This window comes from Brassica napus, chromosome A4 (assembly GCF_020379485.1).
Source record: "Brassica napus cultivar Da-Ae chromosome A4, Da-Ae, whole genome shotgun sequence".
Classification (NCBI taxonomy): Eukaryota; Viridiplantae; Streptophyta; class Magnoliopsida; order Brassicales; family Brassicaceae; genus Brassica; species Brassica napus.
Genome location: NC_063437.1, coordinates 20,425,465 through 20,451,248, shown reverse-complemented (window position 1 = coordinate 20,451,248; position 25,784 = coordinate 20,425,465). Strand labels below are relative to the sequence as shown.

Here is a 25,784-nt window from a genome sequence, read left to right as displayed (position 1 = left end):
ATGGCTACCGAATAGAGATATGTGTTGTTTTCAATAAGGTTTGGTGATGTCGAGTCTCTGGACATTAGATTCGAGGGACAACATATTCTCCTTTCGTTATAAATCATAAATATACATATCCTCATCATATTTATATATATTTGTGTTAGGAATGAGATAAAGTCTTGTTTGCAAGTATATGAATTTAACCAAACAAAAAAAATCAAGAGTATATCACTTTCTGAAAATGCTAATTTCGCATCTGTATATATGGTTTTGTGTGTTGTACCAACTTGTAAAACAGAGAGAATAAGAAAAATAACAAAAGTTGACTTAATAGTATTATGATATATTTAAAGTTATATCTAACATGGTACACGTCAAATAGAGATGTTTGGAAGATGGAGAGCGAGCTACAAGTCAAATGATATGAACAAGAGAAAACAACCGAACCTAAAAACTTGGTCCATTATCCTACATATGGGATGTTACGAACCGTAGATGCATCTTTTTCTTCCTGACATCTATGTTTGTGGCTCTTCTTTTTTCTTATTTTAAACATTTTCCTTTTTTATTTCTAGAAATTTCGGGTCCAGCTAGTTGCTACTTGGAACCTTTAGTTTCAACTTTCGAATAAGAAAAGCTAAGATGGAACTGTAGACGTTGGATAATATTTTTTTCCACAAGTTATTTACTAAAAAAGACAAGTGTGACACATTATTGTGCGAGGTTTTTATGAACGGAGCGAACCAAGAAACCCATTGCCGAGCCCAATAATTTATCCAATAGGTGAAGACAAATGAGGCCATATGATAACGTAAGATTGCCCAGTTTACTGGCCATTGTGTCGATGTATCAATCAAAATAGGATTCCAAATTATTTAGGGGACCCAAGAAAAGCTAAGATTGTAGACTTCTAGTACGGTAGTATATGTCAATCTTACCGACATATCACAAACAATTCTTCTTTTTTTGCTCTCTTATTTTCCTGTATATCATCAACCTCTAAGGTATTGTGTGATGTTTGACAATTTATTATTTGAGGTGATACTCTACATGATCACTAAGGATGTGATTTGTTATATAATAGACGAAAAAGATAAAAAAATATAATAGTGAAAATGAACTGAAAAAGTAATATGATGGAGTAAAAAATTTTCAATTCATCCAAAACTGAAAGAAATTTTACTCTATTTTATATTTTTAAATCTGGCAGAAATGATTTCTACATTTATTATCTTGATTAGTTGAAATGAAAGTAAACTAGCTGATTTTTTTTTCATATTTTCCTTTTTACTCTAGTTGTGATATACAGTGAGACTTTAAATATCTTTTCAAATACAAAGTCTAATTAGATTGCATTTTTCCAGTAAAAACATCTCCAATGGAAGTTATAGTTTAGGAGTTCTAAAAATACATATATGTATATGTATATATTATATATATGCACGTAATTACGAAGTTCTAAATTTTATTGGAAACCAAACCTAAAATATCTTTGTGAAGGTATTTTGGATCAAAAAATTTAGAATTCTATAATTACACACATATATAATATATATATATATATATACATATATATGTGTTTTTAGAACTATAAAGTTAGAACTCTCTATTGGGGGTGTTCTAAACGACTATTGTCTCGATTTCAACAAATAAATCAGAGTTTTTTTCCAATATATTGTACATTTTTCAAAGAGAAAATACAGTACCCTGCAGTTCAAAATCTGGTTCAATGGTGATCTATTTCAAATTATTTTCAAGTTTAAATCGTGGGTTTCTATACTTTTAAATGGTTTATTTGCTGAACTATAAAATATATAATTGGCATTGAAATATGTGTACTTTTAAAAAGCGTACGATTTATTGTTTTTTTTCAAGTAATACAAATTATAATTATTAGATAAATTACAAGAAAATGGAAGCAATTAGGCCAACTGCTCCATGCTAAAATGGAGATGAATGATCAGTTTAGTGGACCCTGTGAATATAGAATATTATGTCAAGACCCATATCCTCTCCATCTGAATATCCAATTGTTCCATCTCTATAAGTTCTTTCTATGGTTCGGCGTACTATTATTGCTTTGACTTTGATGATCATCGATTTTCATTTTGTGAACAGATTATTATTATATGGTTGTACTTAAACAAAAATACCAATGTAAGGAAATGTGATTACTATTTTTTTTATTTAAGGACTCATGGATTGTATTTGTATATAACCTGCATGCAACGTATAGAGACTTTATTACAAAGTGATTTGCATTGATTCTCTAGTAAAAAAGAGTGATAGAAAGGTTTCTTTTGAAACTTAAAGAAAATGGAAATGTCTAAAAGCTTAACAAAGGAATCTCTCTCGTCTTCCACTAGTTCATTACTTTTGTAATACTCCCACATGGAAGTATAAAGAATTTTTTTTTTTAGTATATTGGTACTAACTACTAAGTATTAACTAGTAACACGTAATTGTTTGCTCCATTAAAATAATTTTACATACTTTGACGTCGAGGTTATGCTGTAATTTTTTTGTGTTTTGAATTTGGATACGGTGAAATATTGTTTTTAAAAGTTGAAAAGATAAACAAAGCGAATTTTAGACACACGTGCTAGACTGCTAGTGCGCGACATTCTTCAACCGAGGCAAAATCAACTCGTCAAACCCTGCCTGTCCAAAGCTGACCCTCTCATTATTAAATTACTTGTTTAATATAAAAGATAATCAAAAGATTTACCGACAAATCAAAAGATTGAAAACACGCATTAATGAGAAAACCCAGATATATTGTGATCTAATGTCAATCACAAAACAAATTCATCTATAGAGTACTGAAAGAATCCCTTTATTAGTCAAGTAGTTAACGACTATATTTACGTTTTTCTTTTTTTCACTGGAACTCAAGTCGGATTCACCTTATAAGAGTGTTAATTATAAATGTGTCATTTTTTATTTAAGCAATGTCAAAAAAAATCCAACAATTTTTTTTTTTTAATCAAATCATTAGAACATCTCCGATGGAACACAAAAATTTCTCTGTATTTTACTTTAAAATAAAGTAAATCTATTATAAAGTTGGATTTACTTTAATGGTTTACTTTATAATAGAATTACTATATTAACCATTAGAGTAAATCCAACTCTATAATAGAGTTAATCTATTTTATAATGAAATATAGAGAATTTTTTTGTGCATCATTGGAGCTGGATATCTGTTGATTTTGGGAAACTGTAATTATGAGTTTCTTTTTTTAACTTTGTAATTATTGATGCTTTATTATCATCATCATTGTCTAAACTGTAGTTAGACGTTTCAAAAACTATAGTAAATCCTCATTATCTTCCTGTAACAACACTCCTTTTGTTTGCATTCTTTAAAAAGACAACTCGTAAACGGTAACAAGACAAACTTCAATTAAAGCCTTCTTCACAAAATGTTTTCCCTTAAAAACCACTTCCTCTTTCACACTACCTAAAACCGGTTTAGATATTCTCTCAAAAAGTATCCACACCACCACCACTTGCTATCTCCTTCTCTCAATCTCCTCTGTCTACTTCTCCATCTACCTGCTACTGGGTTAGTGCCTCCTCTCTGTCTTCCTCTTACAGCTTCATTCTCTGTTATTCTTGGGTCCCATTTTTTAAAAGCTTAAAGTCTCTGTTTTTACAGTCAAATCTTTTAATTGCTCCGGTCAAGTTTTTGATACTTGAAACTTTGATGTGGGTCCAAAGGTGAGACCTTTAATTACCTGCCAAACATTTCAAGATTAGATTTTTCAAAATCTTTTCTCTCAGGAAAATTGAGAAAATGATGTTGAGATGAAAACAGAGATGAACCTTCTTCTTCAAGCTCTGTTCCTGTCTCTCTCTCTATGCCTCCTCCCCTTCGTGGCTTCAGAGATTCAGCTCGGTTCCAAGCTCGTGGTCGGTGAAGAAAACGCCTCGTGGGTATCTAAAAACGGAGACTTTGCGTTAGGTTTCTTCACCCCTCCCGGTTTGCCTAACCGGTTTAGCATCGGTATCCGGTTTAACTCCCAATCCATCCCCTCTGATCAAAGAAAAGTCGTCTGGGTAGCTGGAGCTGGTGTCTCCGTTTCAGACAACGCCTCTTACTTTGAACTCACTTCTGATGGAGATTTGGTTTTGTTTGATTCCTCTTTGGGTGTACCGGTTTGGACCAGCAAAACGAACCGGTTCTCTGTTCACTCTGTTTTTTCCTCTGTTTCCTCTGCTTTGTTAGGTGATGATGGTAACCTCGTGTTGTTGGATGATAAAGAGGAGATTGTTTGGGAGAGCTTTGACACTCCTGCTGATACTTTACTACCGAACCAAAAGCTGAAGGCTTTTGAGATGCTTAGAGCCGCTAGTGAGAGTTCCAGGTCTAGCTATTACAGCCTTCACATGGTGGGTTCAGGGAGGTTGGAGCTGAGGTGGGAGAGTAACATCACTTTCTGGTCAAGCACCAATCAAGAAGCAGTCAAGAAGAGGGAGAATCTCAGTGCTGTTCTTACACCAGAGGGAGCTTTACTTGTCTCCCATCAAGACATAACTAAACCGGTTTGGTCTGTTTTTGGAGAAGACCATAACGACACAGTGAAGTTCCGGTTCCTTAGACTAGACAGAGACGGTAACCTCAGAATGTACTCGTTCCAGGACGCTTCAAGGACTTGGAGAACTGTCTGGCAAGCTGTTGAGAATCAGTGCCGTGTATTCGCCACCTGCGGATCGCAAGTTTGCTCCTTTAACGGCTCAGGAGACTCTCAGTGCACTTGTCCTTACAACGCTTTTGCATCCAAGTGCTTGACGCCTTACCAGAAGCTAAGCTGCAAGTCTGGTTTCAGCATGGTGACGTTCGAGAACATGGAGTTGTATGGGATTTATCCGGCTAATGATACCGTTGTGTCTCCGGTTAGCTCACTGAGATGCAAGAAGATGTGTTTGGAGGATGATGCTTGCACTGCGGTTACTTACAAGAACGATGTGGAGAAGCCTCAGTGTGTAATGAAGCTGACTAGATACGTTAGTGGATACTATGATGCGTCTCTTAGCTCGGTGTCTTATGTTAAAACGTGTTTAGACCCAAGGGCTGTTGATCCTTCAAAGGGGGAAGTAGTGGGGAGTGTGACGAAGAAGAGTCATAGTGTCTGTCTCTCTTGTCTTCTCGGGGTAACTTCCACTACGTTTGTGTTGTTTCTTGCCTTCCAGGTTTGTGTCATTGTGTATGTTTATAAGAGGAAGAAGAAGGAAGCTGTGAAGAGAGCTGAACGGGTGAGAAACCCCAACCCCAAAGGAGTGGTTGTGTTCTCTGTTGATGAGATCAAGGAGATGACTAATGACTTTGAGGATAACATAGGACCAAAGATGTTCAAGGGGGTTATGTCCGAGAACGAACTTGTTTTGGTTAAAGAGATTGAAGGAGCGTTGACAGAGGAGAGGAAGTTTAGAAGCTCTGCGGCGAAGATTGGGACAATGCATCACAAGAACTTAGCTAAGCTTGAAGGCTATTGCTGCGAGCGAGGGAAGAGGTTTCTTGTTTATGAATACGCTAAGAACGGGTCTTTACTTGACCACCACGCTAAAAACCTAACGTGGAGGAGAAGAAACGACGTTTGCTTAAGCGTGGCGAAAGCTCTCTTCTATCTCCACTCGGAGTGCAGAGAGTTCGTCAGTCATGGGAGCTTGAGCCTTGGGAACATTCTGATAGGTGAGGAGTTTGAAGCTAAGCTGACAGAATATGGATTTGGCTCGTGTGCTGCTGATAAAGACGTTGAGGATTTTGGGAAGATGGTTTTGGCTTTGGTGACTGGTGGGTATGAGGAGGAGTGGGTGTATAGAGAATGGATTGAAGGGAGGGGAGAAACCGTTGTGGACAGAAGTTTAGAAGGTGGGTTTGATGTAGAGGAGCTTGAGAGGGTTTTGAGAATCTCTTTCTGGTGTGTTCAGGTGGATGAGCGGTTGAGACCGTCTATGGGGGAAGTGGTGAAGGTTTTGGAAGGTACATTGTCTGTTGATCCACCGCCACCGCCTTTTGTTTGTGCAAGATCATCGGCTACTAACTCATCAGAGTCTGGTCAGTCTTTGTATGAGTCTGTAAGAGAGTGAAGTTAAGTGTTTGTATAGTTTGAGGTATCTGATTTAACAAGTTGTAGTGAAGGATGATGATGATGATGATGATTCTTGTTTTTTTTTTTTAATTAAGGTCTTACTTAGCCTTTGATCTTTGATTCTGTTAAAAAAAGGAAGAGGAAAGTGTCTTTTGCCTGGTTCTGTTGAGCTTGATAATTGGGCTAATCTTGGGCCTCTGATTGACATAACATGTGATTGCGATCCTGACATGTTCACAAACATTTGCAACTTGGTTAATTAACTATTAGTCCTTTGGAACAGTACGTAAGCTAGCATTCTTTTGTAAGTTTGTTTGGTTCACAGGCAGTATCAGCAAGGTGTAGATTGCACACAATGGACATGTCCATCAGTTCATGCCCTTTAATAGTAATATATACAAGTGAAGCGGTCAAATAAGCTCCAGATTTAAAAAAAATTAAAAATAGAAACATAAATTATTGTCTAAAATTTTATTTTTTTAGATATACTGCTACATTTAGAGTTTATAATTTTAAAAACTATAAAACGTTAACTTTTAAAACTACATACTTAAGTATAACATTAATATTTTTTTAACATGACCTTGAAATAATTGAGACGATATGTTACATAGTTGGGGTCTTCCCGTTTCATCGTCATGTATCCTTTGCAATAGCTATAATGAGTCACCACATCACCTCTTCTTTGATTGCATTTTCAACTGATGAATTTTGGTCTTTTTTTTCACGGAAAAGGCAGACATCATGGTAATATTGTGGCTGGTCTACACAAAAATGCTTATCTAATTTTGAAACTAGCATTCCAAGAATATATTAATGCTATTTAGACAGAGATGTACGCTCGTCTACATGCAACCTCGTCTCTTAACTCTATAGTTGGCTTTTTTTAACTCCTTAGTTCTAACCATAATTAATTTTGGACATAGTGAAATGAAACATTCTTTTATAATTTTCAAATTATCTGTGCTTAATATTTTTTTTATGTTTTCTTCCTTAGACTGATTATATATTAATGATTTGATAATTGTTTCAAAGCCTCGCGAATGTTGAGAAGAACTCTGTTTAAAGGGATATTCCATCAAATCATCAATTGCCGCGTACTTTACCACATGGTTCACAGTGTTTCACAGCACGGGGTCCGGTTGCTATTATTCATGCACTTTTCTTAATTAAACTGTTTGGGTAAGCTTTCGTTTGTACCCACCGCCACTATCAGAATAATTGCTTTTTGTCCGAACAAGATAGATTCAACAATCATCCCTCGTGGTAGGACATCATACATTAAACTGAAAAACACGTTCGATATTTGAGAATATACATTTATTATACTACTATTATTTAAGAAGTAGCATCGTTATTCATTACTCACCTTAAACTTGATATTCGACTAGTACCCGCCTTGAAAATTCAAGTATTCGGTGTTGTCAAATCAAATAACAAGTGGATAATTTTCATTACTTACAAGGCCAAAGCAAATATCAAGTATCATTATTACTTTTAGTACTTGATTCGTTAGTCGTTTGGTTACTTGCTCCATTACTTGATATCTATTAAATATGCATACTTTCTTTTACTTTCATTTAGGATTAGACAAAAATACTCATTACTCTTCTTATACTTATTACTTGTTTCATATCCGTCTTAACTTTTAAATACTTGTTGTCATCTAGTCAAGTATTAAATAGTAACTAGTATTAAAAATTTAGCTATATGGCTTGTTACTATCTGTTACTTTCTTAGAAAAGACATTTTTTTCATTGTAAAAAATTATAAAAAGCTTATATATCAAAATAGTTTTTATTTTTTTTATTTGTCTTCTGTATAATATGAATGAATATTCCGTTTAAAGTAATTAACATGTTATTTTTAGTATAAAATAAATAAAACAAATTTTCATATCTATTTCTAATAAAATATTATTTTGTAAAATAATTCTTAAATACTCAGAAAAATTCGGAAATAGTTCACAAGTACTTGTAAATAGTTTAAAAGTACTCGTAAATAGCAAGTAATAGAGTGGAGTAAGTAACTTGCAAGTAATTCATTTTTTATCAAGTACTCGAAATAGCAAGTACTAGTTTAAACAAGTCAAGTACAAGTCAAAAATTTTATTACTCGTGCAAGGCAAGTCAAGTAGCAAGTACACGCAAAATAGCGAGTACTCGCCTTGTGCCCAGTCATTATTTGCTTACTTATCATTTTTTCCATGATTTTAGGCAATTTGTTTATTTTTCATGTTCTCAATATTTTTAATTATTTGTCATATTTTTATTACTTTAAGCTAAATCATTAGTTTGATAATCTATACTATATATACATATTATTATATAATTATATATTTTATAATATTTATAATAGAAAACTAATCAATAGAAATAAATATCACGATATCCTACGAGACATACACCAATAAGTTTATTCAAGAATCAAAAGATCAACTAATTTCAATTCTCATGTAGCCAGCAAGAGATTTCCACAAGCATATATGATTGGTTACTATGAATAAATAGTTAAATTTACTTCTCAGATTATATAACAACTTATAAATTAACATAATAAAAATTACAAATTACAAAGAAAACTTATTTTATAAAATTAAAGGACGATTTATCTATATATATTGTGTTGTTATTTGAAAACTTGTTTTTAAGTTATAAAAAATTAAAAAACTGAAAGATGCATACTCAAATATTAATCATGTACAAATTTAAAATTATATAATTAAAAGATAATATTCAGTTATCTTAAAGATTTATTTATTATATTTATTAGTTATTAATGAATGTAGTGTATAAAGAGATTTTTCAAAAAATGCATGAATAAAAAAAATTAACAAAAACTTTCTCATATAGAAGTAATTTGATGTTCAATTTAAACTTGTCATAATAGTCTTTAAATTATAATGCATATATTAATAAGTTATTATAACATATTATGCCCACATGTAAGGGCAAAACACCTAGTACAATATTAAAACCAAACAAAATATGTACAAAATTAGATGTTTGGTAAATTATAGTTTTGTAAAACAAAAAAAATAATTCCGTAATTGCAAATCACGGGTTAAAATCTAGTTATTCATTATGCGTATAATGTGTACAATATAGAGTTTAAGTACACGTGAAACATAAACAAAGCTAATAAGTACTAAACCAACATATATATGAACAAAGCTAATAAGAAATTAAACCAACATATTATACAGGATTTATCATGGTCAAGCTCTTAACGAAACTGAGATATTTATTTTATATATATAAAATCACACAAAACATATTAATTATAAAAAATAACTTTAAAATAACTGGGATGCATAGTAATCAGGGTTTTCACCAAAACTCTGAGAGAACTTGGTTGGAAATTTAAACCTTATTTGACTTAACTTGCACATCAACATCTTGATGATTTAGTCTCTCGACATTTCAGATCTGCATTTTCGGATATAAATGAGGAGCCAACCTGGGCTTGACAGATGCGACTAGAGGCTTGGCCATAAACAAGTTGCTCTCAGCTGAGACTAGCTCTATTTGGCTTGTACCTGGAGGACGAGTCCACTCGAACCCCTGGAGAAGCCTAGCTAATAACATGATGGTCATAGATGCCCCAATCTTAGTTCCTGCGCAGGCACGCCGGCCAGTGCTAAATATCACGAACCTCATATCCGGTTCCATCAGAGTCACTCCCATTGGGTCTCTAGCACGGTCATAAAGATGTCTTTCTGGCTTGAATGCCTCAGGCTCGTCCCATATCTTAGGGTTCCGACCAAGTCCTAAACGGCTCACAAAGATTTGGCTGCCTGTCATTGCAATTTAACATACATAGCACACATAGGTCATATAATTTTCTACTGTATCCTGATAAAACACTTAATGACATACGCAGGGGTTAAGCTACTTTATTAGCTATGGGTGCAAGTGCACCCACTATTTTTTTAAAGTGTTCTATAACGACAATTGTTTAAATTTAGAAACTCAGGTAATTCATCAATTGTTTTTTTTTTTCAGTTTACCCTTTTGTTTCATGAATTTATTATTGCGTCCTTCTGTTTTTAATTTATATTATTTATTGAAATAAATCCTCAATAATAATCTCTTATAGCTTTGCCCCTAGTCATATAATTAATGTATGTATATATAGCATGAATTTCTGATTCTGTCCTTCTGTTTTAATATTTTTATTAAAATATGTTCCCAGTAATTATATGTTCTAGCTTTGCTCCTGGACATATGATATATGTATGTAAAAATATATTTGGACCTCTTTTTTTTCTTTTTTTTTTCTTGTGAGCCTTGGGGCATCACCTATTGCTAGGATGTTAAGAATGCTTATTTTCAACCCACGCATGCATGTAACGACGTGACAAATGTTTTTTTTCTCTTTGTTGTTGCTGTTGTTGTTATTGTTACCTTTTTTTTTAACACAAGTTATTGTTACCTTTTGGGATGAAATAACCAGCGAGAGTAGTATTTTCTATGGCTCCATGAGGAGGCATGAACGCATTAGCTGGGTGAAGTCGGAAAGATTCTCGGCTACAAGCTTTGATGTAGTTGAGTTGTGGTATGTCTGATTCTTGCACGAGTCTGTCTTTACCAACTATCATGTCCAACTCATTTGTAGCTTTCTCCATAATCTCTGGATGATTCAACATCTCGGCTATCGTCCACTCCACGTTATTCATCGTATTGTCGATTGTTGCAACATTGATGTTCTACATATAGCATCATAATACATGCATAGGAGATTAATTAATTAACTAACTAACTAGACCAACTTTTTCTCAAAAAAATGCGAAGTGTGTGAACATCACTAACCTTGCATTGAGCCCTAATCTCATCAAGTGTGAATAAAGGCATCCCTTGGTCATCCTTAAGCGTGATAAGAGTATCGAGCCAATCTTCTTCTGTCTCTTTTCCACTTTTATTCCTCCACAAATGCATTCTCTCGTGGATGATGGGATCGTTGCACCTGTTGATAATATCGACCGCTTCTCTTAGCTTCGCCTCTTCTCCATCGATGTTCCATCCTCTAAGGAAAGATAAATAATTTGATATGTTAGAGCTGAAAAAACAATCAATAGCTTGGTATATTGCGTCCATGTGCTCTCTTTCTTTTCGCCCGAGACCGCCGTCCTCCGCCGGTTCTTCAAAATGCCTCTGGCCAAACATCATCCTCATCATCACCGCATGGGAATAAGTTAAGGCGACGTCCCTCACGTTGACCAACTTAATCGTTGACTGTAATCGGCATAGATTAAAGATATACGTCACGATATTACGGCTTCTAGAGTTCTATCACCGAGCGTTTTGTTTAACGTTGACGGAGACATTAGTTTGGTGACCATCACTTTCTTCATCAGCTTCCAACTCTCTCCATACGGAGAGAAAATAATGTCCTTGTAGCCATGGCTTATGAGATTGCTCGAGTAGGAGTCAGCTCTGTCTGCGAGAGCCTCGTCTTTTTCCCTAAGCACTTCTCGGGCAATGTCGCTTGATGTTACGGTGATGACGTGGACGCCCGCGAAGCGGAAGCAAGCTATCTCCGTTTGCATGTCTTTCATGACGCGGTGGATCCACAGGTGAGTTGGCCGGTTCTTGACCATTTGCAACAAGTTGCCAATGATCGGCCACCGCGTTGGGCCTGGAGGAAGCTGATCACCTTTTGGTTTTCTCAAGTAACGTATAGCTAGAGACAAGACCAACGTAAGAGAAAATAGAGCAGCAAGTGTGAAACAATATGGATCAGTCACATTCATGTTCATATTTTTTTTTAAAACTGGGAGTGCTCTGTATTTTATGTGTGATACTAATATGAACGATCGACATGCATATATATAGATACTGAGATACAAGAGTCATTTTACCAAAAAAAGAGATAAAAGAGTCTAATGAGAAGCAAATAATAATAATATGGTGCTATAAAAGGTTATAAAAAAAAAACTTAGAAACTTGACCCAAAATAACCAACTAAGGTCATAGGGTAATTTGTTTTGGTCTTTGTTGTTGGATGTTCTATAACTCTACAGGTAAAACATATCCTTCTTTTATTAATTGCCTATCGTGGCCAGTGTGTTGAAGATAAAGTCATTTATTGTGGATCAATGTTATGAAAGCATGTACAACATGTCCTTGTTTTACAAATATCTGTTTCGATAAGTATTAATTATTAGTTGTGCTTCTACGTTACATATGGAACCGAAAACGGATACGAAGAAACGAAACGTTTTGAAATGTGAAAATATCCCCTATACTGGGGCGGACGCATGAAGAGGTTGGGTGTGGCATGTGCCCCACACAAAATATTTTTTTTCCTTTAATAGTTCACATAAAATTTAAAATTTATGTAGATATCTTTCATCTAAGCATTTTTTACATTGCATGTCCCAAACTAAATGAGTGGCTGGATCCGCCTCTGCCCCTAAATATTAAAAGAGAAACATTGTCATTTAATGCTTTTACACTACATTGGACACGTGGCAGTCTCACATCGATTTCAATTTGAGTATGATGACGTGTCGACCTCACAATTATTTAACAACTAGGTAATAACCCGCGCCTTGCACGGAATGTGATTATTAGTTTTGTTATTTTTAATAAAAACATGCTAAATTTGTTTAATTTGGATATCGGTTCGGTTTTAAGTTATTTTTTAGTTTTTAATCTCCTAAAATATAACCATTATTTTAAATTAATATTTATTTTGGTTTGTTCTGTTAGAATGTTTGATTTTTTTGTTTTTTTTGGTAAAAATCAAAAATTACTATTATTTGTTTATTTTCATGTTATAAATTTAAGATAATCGTCATGTCGAACCAATGGTTTTATATCATAGTTTGTAAGCGGATAATAGTTCAAGAAAAAGAAAAGAAAATTATTAAGATAAATCATTTCACTACAATTTGGTCCGTAGCGAAAGAAGCATTAAGAAAAAAAAATATTTCAACTTCCAAAAAAAAATAGATACTTCAGTGGTGGTAAATACTTATAAGGTGCTCACATTAATGTGCCCATGTATTTGTATGTAAAAGTATATAAGAATAAATGACAAATATATAAAAATATTGTTAATTAATATTAAATGACATTTTTGTTCTAAATAATGCATGAAAGATAAAATTAAAATTAATTAAAAATTAAAAAGGCCTTGACATTAGTGAATTGTTTTCATATAAAGAAAAATCAATTGTATCCGTAAATAGAGGTGGGCACAGATCAAATATCTCGGTATTTGGAGGCATTCAAGTCGATTCAATCTTTAGCCACCTAGATAGTCGGTGACTCTGATAACCGAAATGATTTAGAATTTTAAAGAATATCCTATTTGATCTGTAAATAAAATAAAATTTATAAAATAATTGAAAATTTTAATAATAACATTTTATTACAAAATAAAATATTATTTAACTTTCTAAACTTTAATACCTATTATAATAAATTTAATTCATAAAATATTGTAAACTTATATAAACTATATATATATATATATATTCTGTACGAATTTGATATCCGTACCTAAAAATATTGGAATTTGTGATTTGTTTTTTTTTAATTATATTTTAGTAACTGATTTGCTTCGTAGAGTTACAGATATCCATATTTTTTGGTTCAAATCAAAACGGATAACGAATGGAATCAAAATTTAGAAATATTTTGCCTGACTTTATCCGTAAACAATAAAAATAATATATATATATAGTTTAGATTTTGATTCGTTATTTTTTTGATTCGAAACGAAAAATCCAAAGTTTTATTGGAACCTTGCATATGAGTTTTATATTAAAAATATAAAGTATATAGTGTGAACACATTTATGAATGTAGTGTGAACGCATTAACATATTTATTATCAAATCATCGTGAGGCTGCCACGTGTCTATTATAGTGTGAATGCATTTATTAAAAGGCTTCTCCTTTAATATATAAGGGATTAATGCGTTAACATACTATTTTTTTAACTATATCGGAGACAATTTAATGTGTTCACATCATTTTTTTTAATCAGCTCATTTTTAGTTTTTGCATTTTTAACCTTTGTATCAGTGAACTTAAGTTCTCTCTGTACAACTACTGAATAATATCATTTTGAAAAAAAAAATTCCAAAATGATTAAGATTCACATCAACGAAAATGCTAGAAGGAGAATGTTTTTTAAAACTAAAAGTTTTGTATCTTGCCAAACTTAGCCATAGTTGAGTCTTATGTACACGAATGCAATAAATAATTATTATGGGTTATGAATTAAGGAAATTGAGGTAAAAAATACCACACACAAAGTCAGATCTTTAGTTAAGCCAAATATTGTTTTTCTTTACAAAGTTTTTATATTTGACCAAAAATTAGAAACATAATCAGATTGTAAGAAAAAATCAGAAATTAGAAAAATTTTAAAAGAAAAGAAAATTCGTGAAATCGATTGAAAACAAAATTTAGGTGCTGAGTGAATAGATCACATTATTTTCCATGCAACTCTAAAACTTTTCACTCGATTGTATCATGTTTTTTATTTACCAAGAATGTTTTATAAGAAAATACATATTATTGGTTTTGGGCTACGTCAATTTTGCAACATGCTCAAAAATATTGACACGATTTTCAACCATTTTTATTGATATTTTTAAAATATAGTCCGGTAATTATGTATGTTAAATAAACCGAAAATTTTGTTATACGTTTATTTTATTTTACATTATATTAGTAGAAGAAAGTACGTTTGGATAAAACATGTGGATCCAAAAAACCAAACTGAACTAGATTTGCAGTCACTGTCAAATCATTATACAAAAATGGCAAAAATATCAAAATCCTCTAAATATTATTTGTGAAATGATTTTTCAAATTGTTTATGTGACACTACCACAAAATTTGTTTTAAGTATATAATAAATTATATTAAGAATATTATTGACTTTGTAGCGAAAAATCACTTTGTAATCTTAAACGTTTTTTTTTTTTCAAAAAAAAAGTGTTTCAAAAAAAAAGTGTTTCAAAAAAAAAAGTGTTTCAAAAAAAAAAAATCTTTTAACGTTTTTCAACAATAAAATTTAAATGAGTTGTATATCTAAAATTGTAGACCACATTTCATAATATATATATATATATATATATATATATATATTTTTTTTTTCTTAAAGTCACTTTTTTTGAAAAAATCAATTTGTTTTTTTTTCAGATTTAGGCAATGCTCGACCGTTCCACTTATATGGGGCACACGCACATGTTAAAAATCATGTACACAGGTGGAGCCTGTACATGATTTTTAACATGTGCCTGTGCCCCATATAAAACAAGTTGCTGGGTCCACCCCTGGTTTTTGGAACATGAAACCCTTCTAAGGCTATAAATGTTTTTTTTTATTACCTTGGTGTATTTCAAAAGTTTTTTAGGTACAAAGACTAATCACTAAAAAATCTATAAAAATCTGAGTTTTTTTGCCATTTAAAATATCCATGAGTGGCCTAGAGAAATCAAACCCATGATAAAAGCTCCAGCTAGAACCCTTTTACCACTAGACCAAGACTTTCATGCGGAAATTAACGAGGGACATGATAAAATCACGTTCACATGATAATAAGATTACTTCCAATAAAAAGATCTATGTACATAGGTATATTACAATAAATAAAAATTGAAAATAATCAAAAATTAAAAAAAAAAAAGAGCAACATGGGTATATTTGCAATAAAAAATTGAAAATAATCAAAATTAAAGAGATAAGAGAAAGAGAAGCTCTAAACTAAGAAATTTTAAGAACCTCATTAAATATTTATGAAACACTTGTCATTTTGTGATTGATGTAATTATGTTTTCTATTTAAAATTTAACTGAACAATTAATTTGTGTTCAAAATATTAATATTTTTTTGTTTAACAATTTTTCAACGGTAATAATTATTTATTAATTTAATACTATAAAAGTCAATTTCAGAACACATACGGTTTGAAATGTAAAAAAATTTAGCGAAACACACTTAACGATAGTATTCATCCTATAAAGTCTAGTTTGAGTGTTATTAATTATTTTTGTTTGTTTCTTTCATTTTAAATAATAATATGATTAATAATGAAATAATATGTTATTTATCAGCAATTTAACATTATACACTCATAAGTTATTAAGTTATATACAAATTTTTTAGCTTCAATTTTGTATATAATATTTCTAACCGTCCGAATCAACACATTTTTTTTGAGATCCCGTAATAATCTCTTAGCTAGGCTTGGACATAATAGCAGGCAAGTACAAGTATTAGTAGCATAATAAAAATGTGGTCAATAAAATTTTAAATTGGAATTATAAAATTAGTAAAATATATCTATTATATTTTAGTTAATATTATAAAATTTTAAAATAAAAATATTTTCTATAATATTAAAAAATTTAAACTATAAATTTTTAAATAAAATTTTCAAATTTTTATAATATCATGATTTTTGATATTTTTTATAATTATATAAAATGTAAATATTGTTAACTTATTATTTAACTGTAGCTGTATTTGGTAGTTAACCAGTCATAAATATCCCGCAAACGCACTAATTTTTAACCGCAGAACCAGTCGTACAATTCTCTTAAAACCGCTAGAAACCGCAACCATCCGCATTCGCAAACTCCCGCAACCGAAACCGTAACCGAAACTGCAACCACTGCATTTGAACCAGTCTGACCCTCAGAAGTTCTTCGATAACTACATAAATTATGCATATATTTAAAAGCTTATGGTAAAAAGAATTTCCTTGAATGCCAAAAAATAATATTATAAAGTTTTGGTATAACCATGTTCAGTTACGTGTCGTGTGACTTGCGACCTATAATTTTTGATTAAACCTGCGACATACGACTAAAATCATGTTCGTTCACGTGTTGCGCGACATGCAACCAGTCGCACGATACAAATTTTTTTAATTGAAAAATTGTCTAAACTCCAAATTCTTAATACTAATTTTCATGTTTACTTTAACTATTATATTTTTATTTTTAATGAGGTAAATACATCCTTATAACCTTAGGGTTAAATAATCTAATTTTGGGATTTAGAGTTGAGTGATGAAATAGGATTTTGAAAAGTGAATTTAAGATTCTAATAAATATATAAATAAATACTTAATTTAAAAAAAAATTCAAAAAGAATATTTGAACTTCAAAAATAAAAATTTAAAATAAAAATTTCAAAAGGATTTTTTTTTATGTCTGAATTTGAAACGTATAAATTCAAAAACTATTAAAAATTATTTATTTATTTATTTAAATAATTATTTATATATTATAAAACAAATGTATAACTTTTTAATGAAAAAATATTTTTGAAAATGTTCGTTTAATAAAGATAGACACAAATAATAGTACCAAAAATGTGTAAACTTGAAAATTCCTATCAAAATTATGGTGACCTTTTTTTCTCTATGAACAACAACTTTACGGTGCACGTTTTTCTAAACATTGATCTACAATGAATGGTGGTTGTGACTGGCACTGCAACACATTTATGATAGTAAAGTTCAGAAAAATTGCTCAAAAAAAAAGTTCAAAAAAAAATACATCCATGATAGACAAATCTCCGCACCCCTTCAAATCTAGAAGGGCCGATTTTACTTGTAGAGTTTTTGAACGTTTAACAAGTTTTGCAACCGTCAATATTCTAGAACTGTATACTCTCGTAATTAAACTCCAATTTAGTGCAAGCTACTTTAAATTCTTGACCATTGAATAAAAATGTTAAATATATTTCTTTCTTTTTTTGAATTTTAAGTGTTTTTTCTAAGCAAAAACCTTAAAATTGTGTTCATGTTTTACTTGTTTATAAGATTATTGTATACTTATTATTGTAAACGTTGATATAAAAACGGAAGTAGATATAATAAAACTTAACATAAGTATAAGTGTATAACATGATTATTTCAATATCTAAAATATTTATCATAATGAAACAAATGTAGGATCTTCTTCTAGACTCTAGGACTGTCGCATCCAGGACCTTGCCTAGATATTTATCTTTGACAATAAATATTATGAAACTATAGATTGGTAAATATAAGTATTTTACTCTATCAATGGTTCCTCACGATCGAGATTAATGCAAGGAATAATGCGTGTGGAAATCGATTCATAAATATAATAGATGCGCACAGCCTTGGTCGCACCACACACGAACATTTGTTGCTTGTAAGCCAGTTCTGGATAATAACAACAATAATGTGAAATGAAACAATTTTGTTTTGTATTTTTGGTGGTTTTGCCAGGAATTTTTTTATTATTTTAATCCTTGTCAGGAAATCTTCTGTCTTCAGGGTACCTGGTTAGGTGAAAAACCTGACGGCATAAGATTTAATAACAAACGTTTCCTTTCTGGTGAAGTAAAATAGAATAAAACTTATAAATTATAATGAATCTTGTTATTAAGTTTTGTTAATTATTCACCTTACTCGTTGTCACCACAATATGTGCATGCACAATTTGTATACATATGCATCTATGCTGCTCATCTCAACGAATAAGCAGTACTAAAATGTGTTACGGATTTTTAAACAACTAACGAAGAGGCCATAAAAATCCCCGCACCCTGACCTACAGAAATATTAGAGCAAAAGTTGATTAGAAATAGTTCGAGATGGACCCAGAGCCATCAAATAGTATATTAGGTGTTAAAATCGCATATTAAAAATAAAGAAAAAATAATAATTTAACATATAAAATGTATGAGTGAATTTATTTATTGTGTAACTTTCGCTAATGTGGAATTGATCCTTTCTATCTTACTGTAAGTTGCTGTTGACTTACGTTGATAGTTCAGTGTTAAAAGAGTAAAACAATATACTAAATGCTTGCACTTGATCAATATTATCTTGGTGCATGGAGAAGATTAGTAACATCCAAGCTGTGTATCAGCAGTTGAGCACATAAGCGTTAGTGAAGCATTTTCCTGTGCTTTGACGCTTGGAGCTGAGTAAGGCCACCCGAGCTCAGTGTTCAAGGTATGACGAAGTTTTTTTTTTTTTTTTTTTTTTTTTTTTGATAACTCTGGTATCTGGGCAGCCACATTCCCAACTATCCCCCGAAAGGGGTCCAGCACCCCAACGGAAGGGATGTTAAATCCGTTGTGGCCAAGACTCGAACCCGGGTGGCGGGCAGTACAGCTGTACCTCCTTTACCACCAAGCTACGAGCGCTTGGTTAGGTATGACGAAGTTTGTTCGATAATTTGTTTTTTTTTTCTTTGTCGACAAATGCTACAATACAAAATTAGAATATGTAGGTCATATATGTTCTGTCCGGGTTCGTTTAGGCTACTCAATGAACGAAGTAAAATAAAGATTTTGCGTAATTTGCAAAAGTAGATAACGTCGTTGGGTAGGTGAAGTGTTTTCTAATATCAACACGTGAGCTTTCGTAAGTAAAGTAGGCTGAACATCCAGTGAAAAAAGAAGTAGGCTAAACATTTGATTGTAATATTAGCTGGTTTATTTTGGTTATAGTATTTGGTTCGGTTAAGAAGAAGAAAAACGTAATCTATAAATATTTATGTAAACGCAATCATTGATTAATCATTAGTCTAAAACTACAACACTCAAAATTTGTAACAACCAAAAAATGGAAGATGTCATCATCGGCGTGGTGACTATCGCCGCAGTTCTCTTCTTCATCCTCTTCCAAAGAACCAAAACCAAACGGTACAAGCTACCTCCGGGCCCAAAGGCACTTCCGGTCATCGGAAACCTCCACCAGCTTCAGAACCTTAACCCACAACGGTTCTTCTATGGATGGGCCAAAAAATACGGACCAATCTTTTCATACAAGATAGGAAGTAAAACAATGGTGGTGATATCTTCTGCTGAACTAACCAAAGAGCTTCTCAAGACGCAAGACGTCAACTTTTCGGACCGGCCTCTCCACCGTGGCCAGGAGTTTATGTCCTATGGCCGACGTGACATGGCATTTCATCATTACACACCGTATTACCGGGACATAAGGAAGATGGGGATGAACCATTTGTTCTCACCCACACGTGTGGCCACCTTTAAGCACGTGAGGGAGGAGGAGGCTAGGAGGATGATGGATAAGATCGGTGTGGCCGCTGATAACTCCAACGCGGTCGATATAAGCGAGCTTATGTTGACATTCACCAACTCCGTTGTATGTAGACAAGCGTTCGGTAAAAAGTACAATGAAGATGGGGAAGAGATGAAAAGGTTCATCAAGATTCTTTATGGGAGTCAAAGCGTTTTTGGGAAGGTTTTTTTCTCTGATTTTTTCCCTTTTACTGGCTATGTTCTCGATGATTTGACAAGGCTCACCGCTTATATGAAAGAATGTTTCGAGAGACAAGACACTTATCTGCAAGAGATTGTCGATGAAACACTTGATCCCAATAGGGTCAAGCCTGAAACCGACAGCATGATTGACCTCTTGATGGAGATCTACAGAGATCAACCTTTCGCCTCCGAGTTCACTCTTGAGAATGTCAAAGCCGTCGTCCTGGTACATATAAAAACTCTTTTCTCTATTTTCGTGCGTTTACAATCAATCTTTTAGAAAAAAAAAATTTATTTAAAAACCGATTAAGGCATGACCATATTCATAGAGTTTTGATAGACAATAATACAAAGGCGAACATAAACTGAACAAGATACAACCGAAATATCGCTCTTTTTTTTCCAAAAACAAAATAATATTATATATATATTTAATCCGAGAACTGGAATGAACTCTTTCATCTATTTTTCTTGCATTACAAGCAGCCATTTTCTTGTGTTATAGTCTTTGTTTTGCTTTGATTTGTTTTAAAAGGATATTGTAGTTGCGGGGACGGACACGGCAGCTGCGGCGGTTGTGTGGGGAATGACTTATCTAATGAAGTACCCTCATGTGATGAAGAAAGCTCAAGCAGAAGTGAGAGAGTATATGAGAGAGAGAGGGTTAACGTTCGTCACTGAAGACGACGTCAAGAACCTTCCTTACTTCAGAGCCTTAGTTAAAGAGACGCTAAGGATCGAACCGGTGATTCCTCTCCTTGTCCCTCGCCGTTGCAGTCAAAACACCAAGATCGCTGGCTACGACATACCCGCGGGGACCACGGTTAACGTCAATGCATGGGCCGTGTCACGTGACGAGAAGGAGTGGGGACCAAACGCTGACGAGTTCAGGCCCGAGAGGTTTTTTGAGAAGGACGTTGACTTCAAAGGGACGGACTACGAGTTTATACCGTTCGGGTCGGGCAGGAGAATGTGCCCGGGAATGCGTCTTGGGTCAGCTATGCTTGAGGTTCCTTATGCGAATCTTCTCTATAAGTTCGACTTCAAACTTCCTAATGGAATGAAGCCAGATGAGATCAACATGGATGTCATGACTGGGCTCGCTATGCACAAGGCCGAGCATCTCATGCTTGTCCCCGAGAAAGTGAACGTGTGACAATTTGTAAGGTCAAATAACAAGCCCAGTTACAAAAAAAAGAAGGTCAAATAAATCTGTCATCCTTTTTTTTCAAATAAATCTATCATCACTATGTTATATCTTTGTAAGGTCAAACATATCATCCGTATGCTATATATATCATCAATTTGTTTGTTTATATTTTTCTCTCCACATTTTCATCAAGAAAAGCAATTCACATCGATGTATTACGTAGGGGATTCTTATAACTATAACTGGATTGCTACAAAAGTATATAACTAAATATGAAGTTGTATCGTTGTTACAAAATAAACCCCATCCAGTACATTATTAAACGAAAAGAAAAAATAGGGCCCCAGTATAATCATTGACACGAAATCAAGCCATCGAGGCAAGGAAACGAAATCCTAAACATTTGCCAATTCCCCAATCCAGATCAGGAAATCTTCTTTAGGGTAGGTGTAGAAAAAGCATTATAATTTTTTTAATAACAAGACTTTTGACTATGAATAGAAGTTTCTGTCGGGAAAAGTCTGCTTTTTCTTTCTTGAGTGTTCCCCACCTTTTCAGTGCTGGTAGACTGGCAGTGGCTCCTCTAGGTCGGCCTACTACATAGAGTTTTGATTTTGTCTACGTGATACAAAGGAAAAACAATTTTGATCCAATCAGTAAATAAATCTTAGAAATAATTAAGAATAATGGGTAGTTTGAAATAGGAAATATATATTCAAACCTTCCAGTCCTAGATGCCACACTTCTGATACAGGCCAACTCGGCTATGGAAACTTTTGGAAAATAATCGTATCTTTAAAGTAATTGTATTCAAGGTTGTAAACATTGGTTTGGTCCGTTTGCTTCAACGCAAGTATTCCACACATATCTTATTTTATTAAATGGAAATGTTTAGCCAGTGAAAAGCCCTTTCTCAAAAAAAAAAAATGTTTAGCCAGTGAAGTTTGTTAAAGCGTTGTAGACCACTGGGCTTTCTTTATTTATATTTTGAAACAATTCACCGGAAATTGCACATGACACTTGTTAATTTTCGACAAGAAAAAAAATCGAAACATGACATTTCATATATATAAGGAAATCATGTACGTAAAGTTTTGTTTTCTCTGATAATGTTCTCCGCATATGAAACAAGAAGATGATCGTGATCCTCTAATCGTTCTTTTCTGTTATGTTTCAGATTTGCCTGGACATTGCGCGCGGAAGAAGAGACCTAAAAATAAATAATTACAGGAAGACATATCTGAAGGCAACAACAACAAAAAAAAACAGAAATCAAGATAAGAAGACAATGCAGGGAGACTAGGGAAGGAAGGATGTTTTCTTGTTTGTTTTGTTTTAAAACCTTCCTTCCATATCTCTCTCTGCATTAACGCCTTACGTTCTTGTTCCTCCTTTCTTGTTCTGGACAAGAGTTCATTGATTGTATAATGGGGAACTGCTGTGGAACGGGAGGAACGTTGATAGGCAATGATAAGAACAAGAAAGGTTTCAAAATTGCAAACCCTTTCTCAATCGATTACGGTCGCCGTCACGACGGAGACAAGCTTGTTGTCCTCAAGGAACCAACGGGTCGAGATATCAAGCTGAGATACAACCTTGGTCGTGAGCTAGGTCGAGGTGAGTTTGGTGTCACGTATCTATGCACAGACAACGAGACGGGAGAGAGTTTTGCATGCAAATCCATCTTAAAGAAGAAGCTCAGAACGGCGGTGGATATAGACGACGTTAGGAGGGAAGCTGAGATCATGAGGGTTATGCCTGAGCATCCAAATATCGTCACGTTGAAAGAGACATATGAGGATGATAAGGCTGTGCATTTGGTTATGGAGCTTTGTGGTGGCGGTGAGCTTTTCGATAGGATTGTGGCTAGAGGGCATTACACGGAGAGAGCTGCAGCTTCGGTTATTAAGACAATTATGGAAGTTGTTCAGGTTGGTTTGGTTTTGATGTCTGAATCTTATTTGATAGTGTTGCGTGGACATTGTTGATCATTGCTTGGGAGTCACTCAAAGTGCAATTCTTAGACATCAATTATCGATATGTGCCATTGCTTGGAAGGCACTCAAACTTCTTGGAGATCTTGAGCTTTTGTGTTTCTCATGGTGGATATAATTACAGTAGATGCTGAGAGTAATGTGTTTTGTTTCCATGGTGTGTTGCAGATGTGTCATAAGCATGGAGTAATGCATAGAGACCTAAAACCTGAGAACTTCTTGTTTGCAAACAAAAAGGAAACTGCACCTTTGAAGGCTATTGATTTTGGTCTCTCTATTTTCTTTAAACCAGGTAATGTATCATCTTCGTTGCTTGGTCAAAGAATCATAAGCATTATTTAACCCTAAGTATTTTCTTTGCAGGAGAAAAGTTTAACGAGATCGTTGGGAGTCCTTACTACATGGCTCCTGAGGTACTAAAGCAGAGTTATGGACCAGAGATTGACATTTGGAGCGCAGGTGTAATCCTTTACATATTGCTATGTGGTGTACCACCTTTTTGGGCAGGTTTGGTCTTGTTAAAACACTTGTTACGTTTCATGTTTTGTAGAATGATACAAAAAAAATGTAATGACGCCTTTTTGTATCTTGTTTGTTTTTAGAAACCGATCATGGAGTCGCAAAAGCAATTCTTAAATCTGTGATTGATTTCAGAAGAGACCCCTTGCCTAAAGTTTCTTCAAATGCAAAAGATCTTATCAAAAGGATGCTTCATCCTGACCCAAAGCGTCGTCTTACAGCTCAACAAGTGCTTGGTAACATCTTTTTTTCAAAATGTAATTGTTTCTCGTTCTCATAACAATGTTAAGGCTCAATATTTCATCCTTGGTTTACAGATCATCCATGGATACAAGATGGTAAGAATGCTTCCAATGTATCATTGGGTGAAAGTGTAAGAGCAAGGCTAAAGCAATTCACCGTTATGAACAAGCTCAAGAAAAGGGCACTCAGGGTATGTACTAATAATCTCTTTTCTTGAAAGAGCTTAAGATAGTGTTATAACGTTCCATCTTTAGGTTATTGCTGAGCATCTATCGGTTGAAGAAGCGTCAGGAATAATAGAAAGATTCCAAGTAATGGACACTAGCAATAGAGGAAAGATTACCATTCAAGAGCTAAGACTCGGCTTGCGAAAGCTCGGGATTGTTGTTCCTCAAGATGACATTCAAATCTTGATGGACGCGGTAAGCTATTGAGCAAGTACTTTCAATACTAACTCGAAAGTTTTGAATATTTAGATGATGTTTGTTATTATACAGGGAGATGTTGATAAAGATGGATATATAGACATTAATGAGTTTGTTGCCATATCGGTACACATCAGGAAGATGGGAAACGACGAGCACTTAAAGAAAGCTTTTAAGTTCTTTGATCTTGATAAGAGTGGTTATATTGAAATAGATGAGTTACGAGATGCTTTGGCAGATGAGTTTGATACTACTAGTGAAGAAGTTGTCGAAGCCATTATCTATGATGTTGATACCAATAAGGTTATTAGACCCCATCTGAGAGTAAATTTTTTTTGTAGAAATAGTATGAAACTTGAAGGTTTATGAGCGGTAACTTGTGCAGGACGGAAGGATAAGCTATGAAGAGTTTGCAACGATGATGAAAACGGGAACGGATTGGAGAAAAGCTTCTAGGCAGTACTCGAGGGATCGGTTCAAGAATCTTAGTCGCAAACTGATGCAAGATGGGTCTTTGCAGTCTCATGGAGATACAAAATAGAGCTTGAATCCCAAGCAGGGATACTTATTCTCACTCTCAGAAGATTGACTTGAATCTGCTCACGAGTACTCTTAATATAATATACAAAATTACAAATATACAAATAATGCAATTATATAGGTTTTCTTTTTTTAAAACAACGTACGCCTTTTGTGGGGGTTTAACCGACATATTGTTTACTATGATGTAATACAATTCCACACGAACCAGCATGGTTGGATTACATATCAAAGTTAATACAAAGACTCCCGGATAACTTTTTCATTAACTTGTTGCTTAGCCTTTGGCAAGAGGTTATATGATATAGTTAACAGTGAGACTAAGCAAGCCTCTGTTATGTTAATCATAAACTCAATGATCAATTTTAAAAATCCAATGAAAATAACAACTAACTCGAAGAATAACATTTCTCACATTGTAAAAAAATCATAGATTGGAATGTTATTCTTGGCGATCTCGATGTTCTTTTTGAGCACCAATTCATCGACTGATGTTAACCTTTGAAGTAACAGCTTTTTCAAATTTTTCGACTGATGTTTTACTAGCAGAGGTTAAAATTTCTTGAATACCATTTGCCACTTGGAGTGTTATGT

At 33.5% G+C, this 25,784-nt stretch overlaps 3 protein-coding genes and 1 pseudogene across 6 annotated transcripts; 3 read left to right on the top strand and 1 right to left on the bottom strand.

Annotated features, from left to right (window-relative positions):
- Window positions 1-3,369: 3,369 nt before the first annotated feature.
- Window positions 3,370-6,170, top strand: LOC106447563 (G-type lectin S-receptor-like serine/threonine-protein kinase SD3-1). 3 transcript variants are annotated; one of them, XM_022718424.2, is made up of 3 exons: window positions 3,370-3,553; window positions 3,647-3,708; window positions 3,772-6,170. In XM_022718424.2, the coding sequence occupies exon 3, from the start codon at window positions 3,796-3,798 to the stop codon at window positions 6,076-6,078; it is 2,283 nt and encodes a 760-aa protein (XP_022574145.2). In that variant the 5' UTR covers window positions 3,370-3,553; window positions 3,647-3,708; window positions 3,772-3,795; the 3' UTR covers window positions 6,079-6,170. The 3 variants fall into 3 exon arrangements, with proteins under 3 accessions (XP_022574145.2, XP_013744970.2, XP_013744967.2); XM_013889516.3 differs by lacking the exon at window positions 3,647-3,708; XM_013889513.3 differs by having other exon boundaries at window positions 3,647-6,170.
- A 3,070-nt stretch (window positions 6,171-9,240) lies between these two features.
- LOC106450307 lies at window positions 9,241-12,007 on the bottom strand (annotated as a pseudogene).
- Window positions 12,008-19,564: 7,557 nt separating this feature from the next.
- Window positions 19,565-21,635, top strand: LOC106447562 (cytochrome P450 83A1-like). Of its 2 annotated transcripts, XM_022718423.2 has the most exons (3): window positions 19,565-20,545; window positions 20,855-21,486; window positions 21,521-21,635. In XM_022718423.2, exons 1-2 carry the CDS (start codon window positions 19,658-19,660, stop codon window positions 21,473-21,475), a joined length of 1,509 nt encoding a protein of 502 aa, XP_022574144.2. In that variant the 5' UTR covers window positions 19,565-19,657; the 3' UTR covers window positions 21,476-21,486; window positions 21,521-21,635. The 2 variants fall into 2 exon arrangements, with proteins under 2 accessions (XP_022574144.2, XP_013744966.2); XM_013889512.3 differs by having other exon boundaries at window positions 20,855-21,635.
- A 951-nt stretch (window positions 21,636-22,586) lies between these two features.
- Window positions 22,587-25,783, top strand: LOC106450306 (calcium-dependent protein kinase 14-like). The gene is made up of 8 exons (XM_013891951.3): window positions 22,587-23,400; window positions 23,632-23,755; window positions 23,827-23,970; window positions 24,066-24,218; window positions 24,300-24,415; window positions 24,480-24,647; window positions 24,723-24,953; window positions 25,036-25,783. Exons 1-8 carry the CDS (start codon window positions 22,897-22,899, stop codon window positions 25,189-25,191), a joined length of 1,596 nt encoding a protein of 531 aa, XP_013747405.1. The 5' UTR covers window positions 22,587-22,896; the 3' UTR covers window positions 25,192-25,783.
- The last annotated feature ends 1 nt before the right edge of the window (window position 25,784 follows it).

Bases quoted from the DNA above. Each gene is read 5' to 3' on its own strand.
- LOC106447563 (XM_013889516.3), top strand. From the start codon at position 3,796: ATGAAAACAGAGATGAACCTTCTTCTTCAAGCTCTGTTCCTGTCTCTC.
- LOC106447562 (XM_022718423.2), top strand. From the start codon at position 19,658: ATGGAAGATGTCATCATCGGCGTGGTGACTATCGCCGCAGTTCTCTTC. The intron at 20,546-20,854 runs GTACATATAAAA...TTGTTTTAAAAG, and splicing joins ATGTCAAAGCCGTCGTCCTG to GATATTGTAGTTGCGGGGAC.
- LOC106450306 (XM_013891951.3), top strand. From the start codon at position 22,897: ATGGGGAACTGCTGTGGAACGGGAGGAACGTTGATAGGCAATGATAAG. The intron at 23,401-23,631 runs GTTGGTTTGGTT...GGTGTGTTGCAG, and splicing joins CAATTATGGAAGTTGTTCAG to ATGTGTCATAAGCATGGAGT. The intron at 24,416-24,479 runs GTATGTACTAAT...TTCCATCTTTAG, and splicing joins TCAAGAAAAGGGCACTCAGG to GTTATTGCTGAGCATCTATC.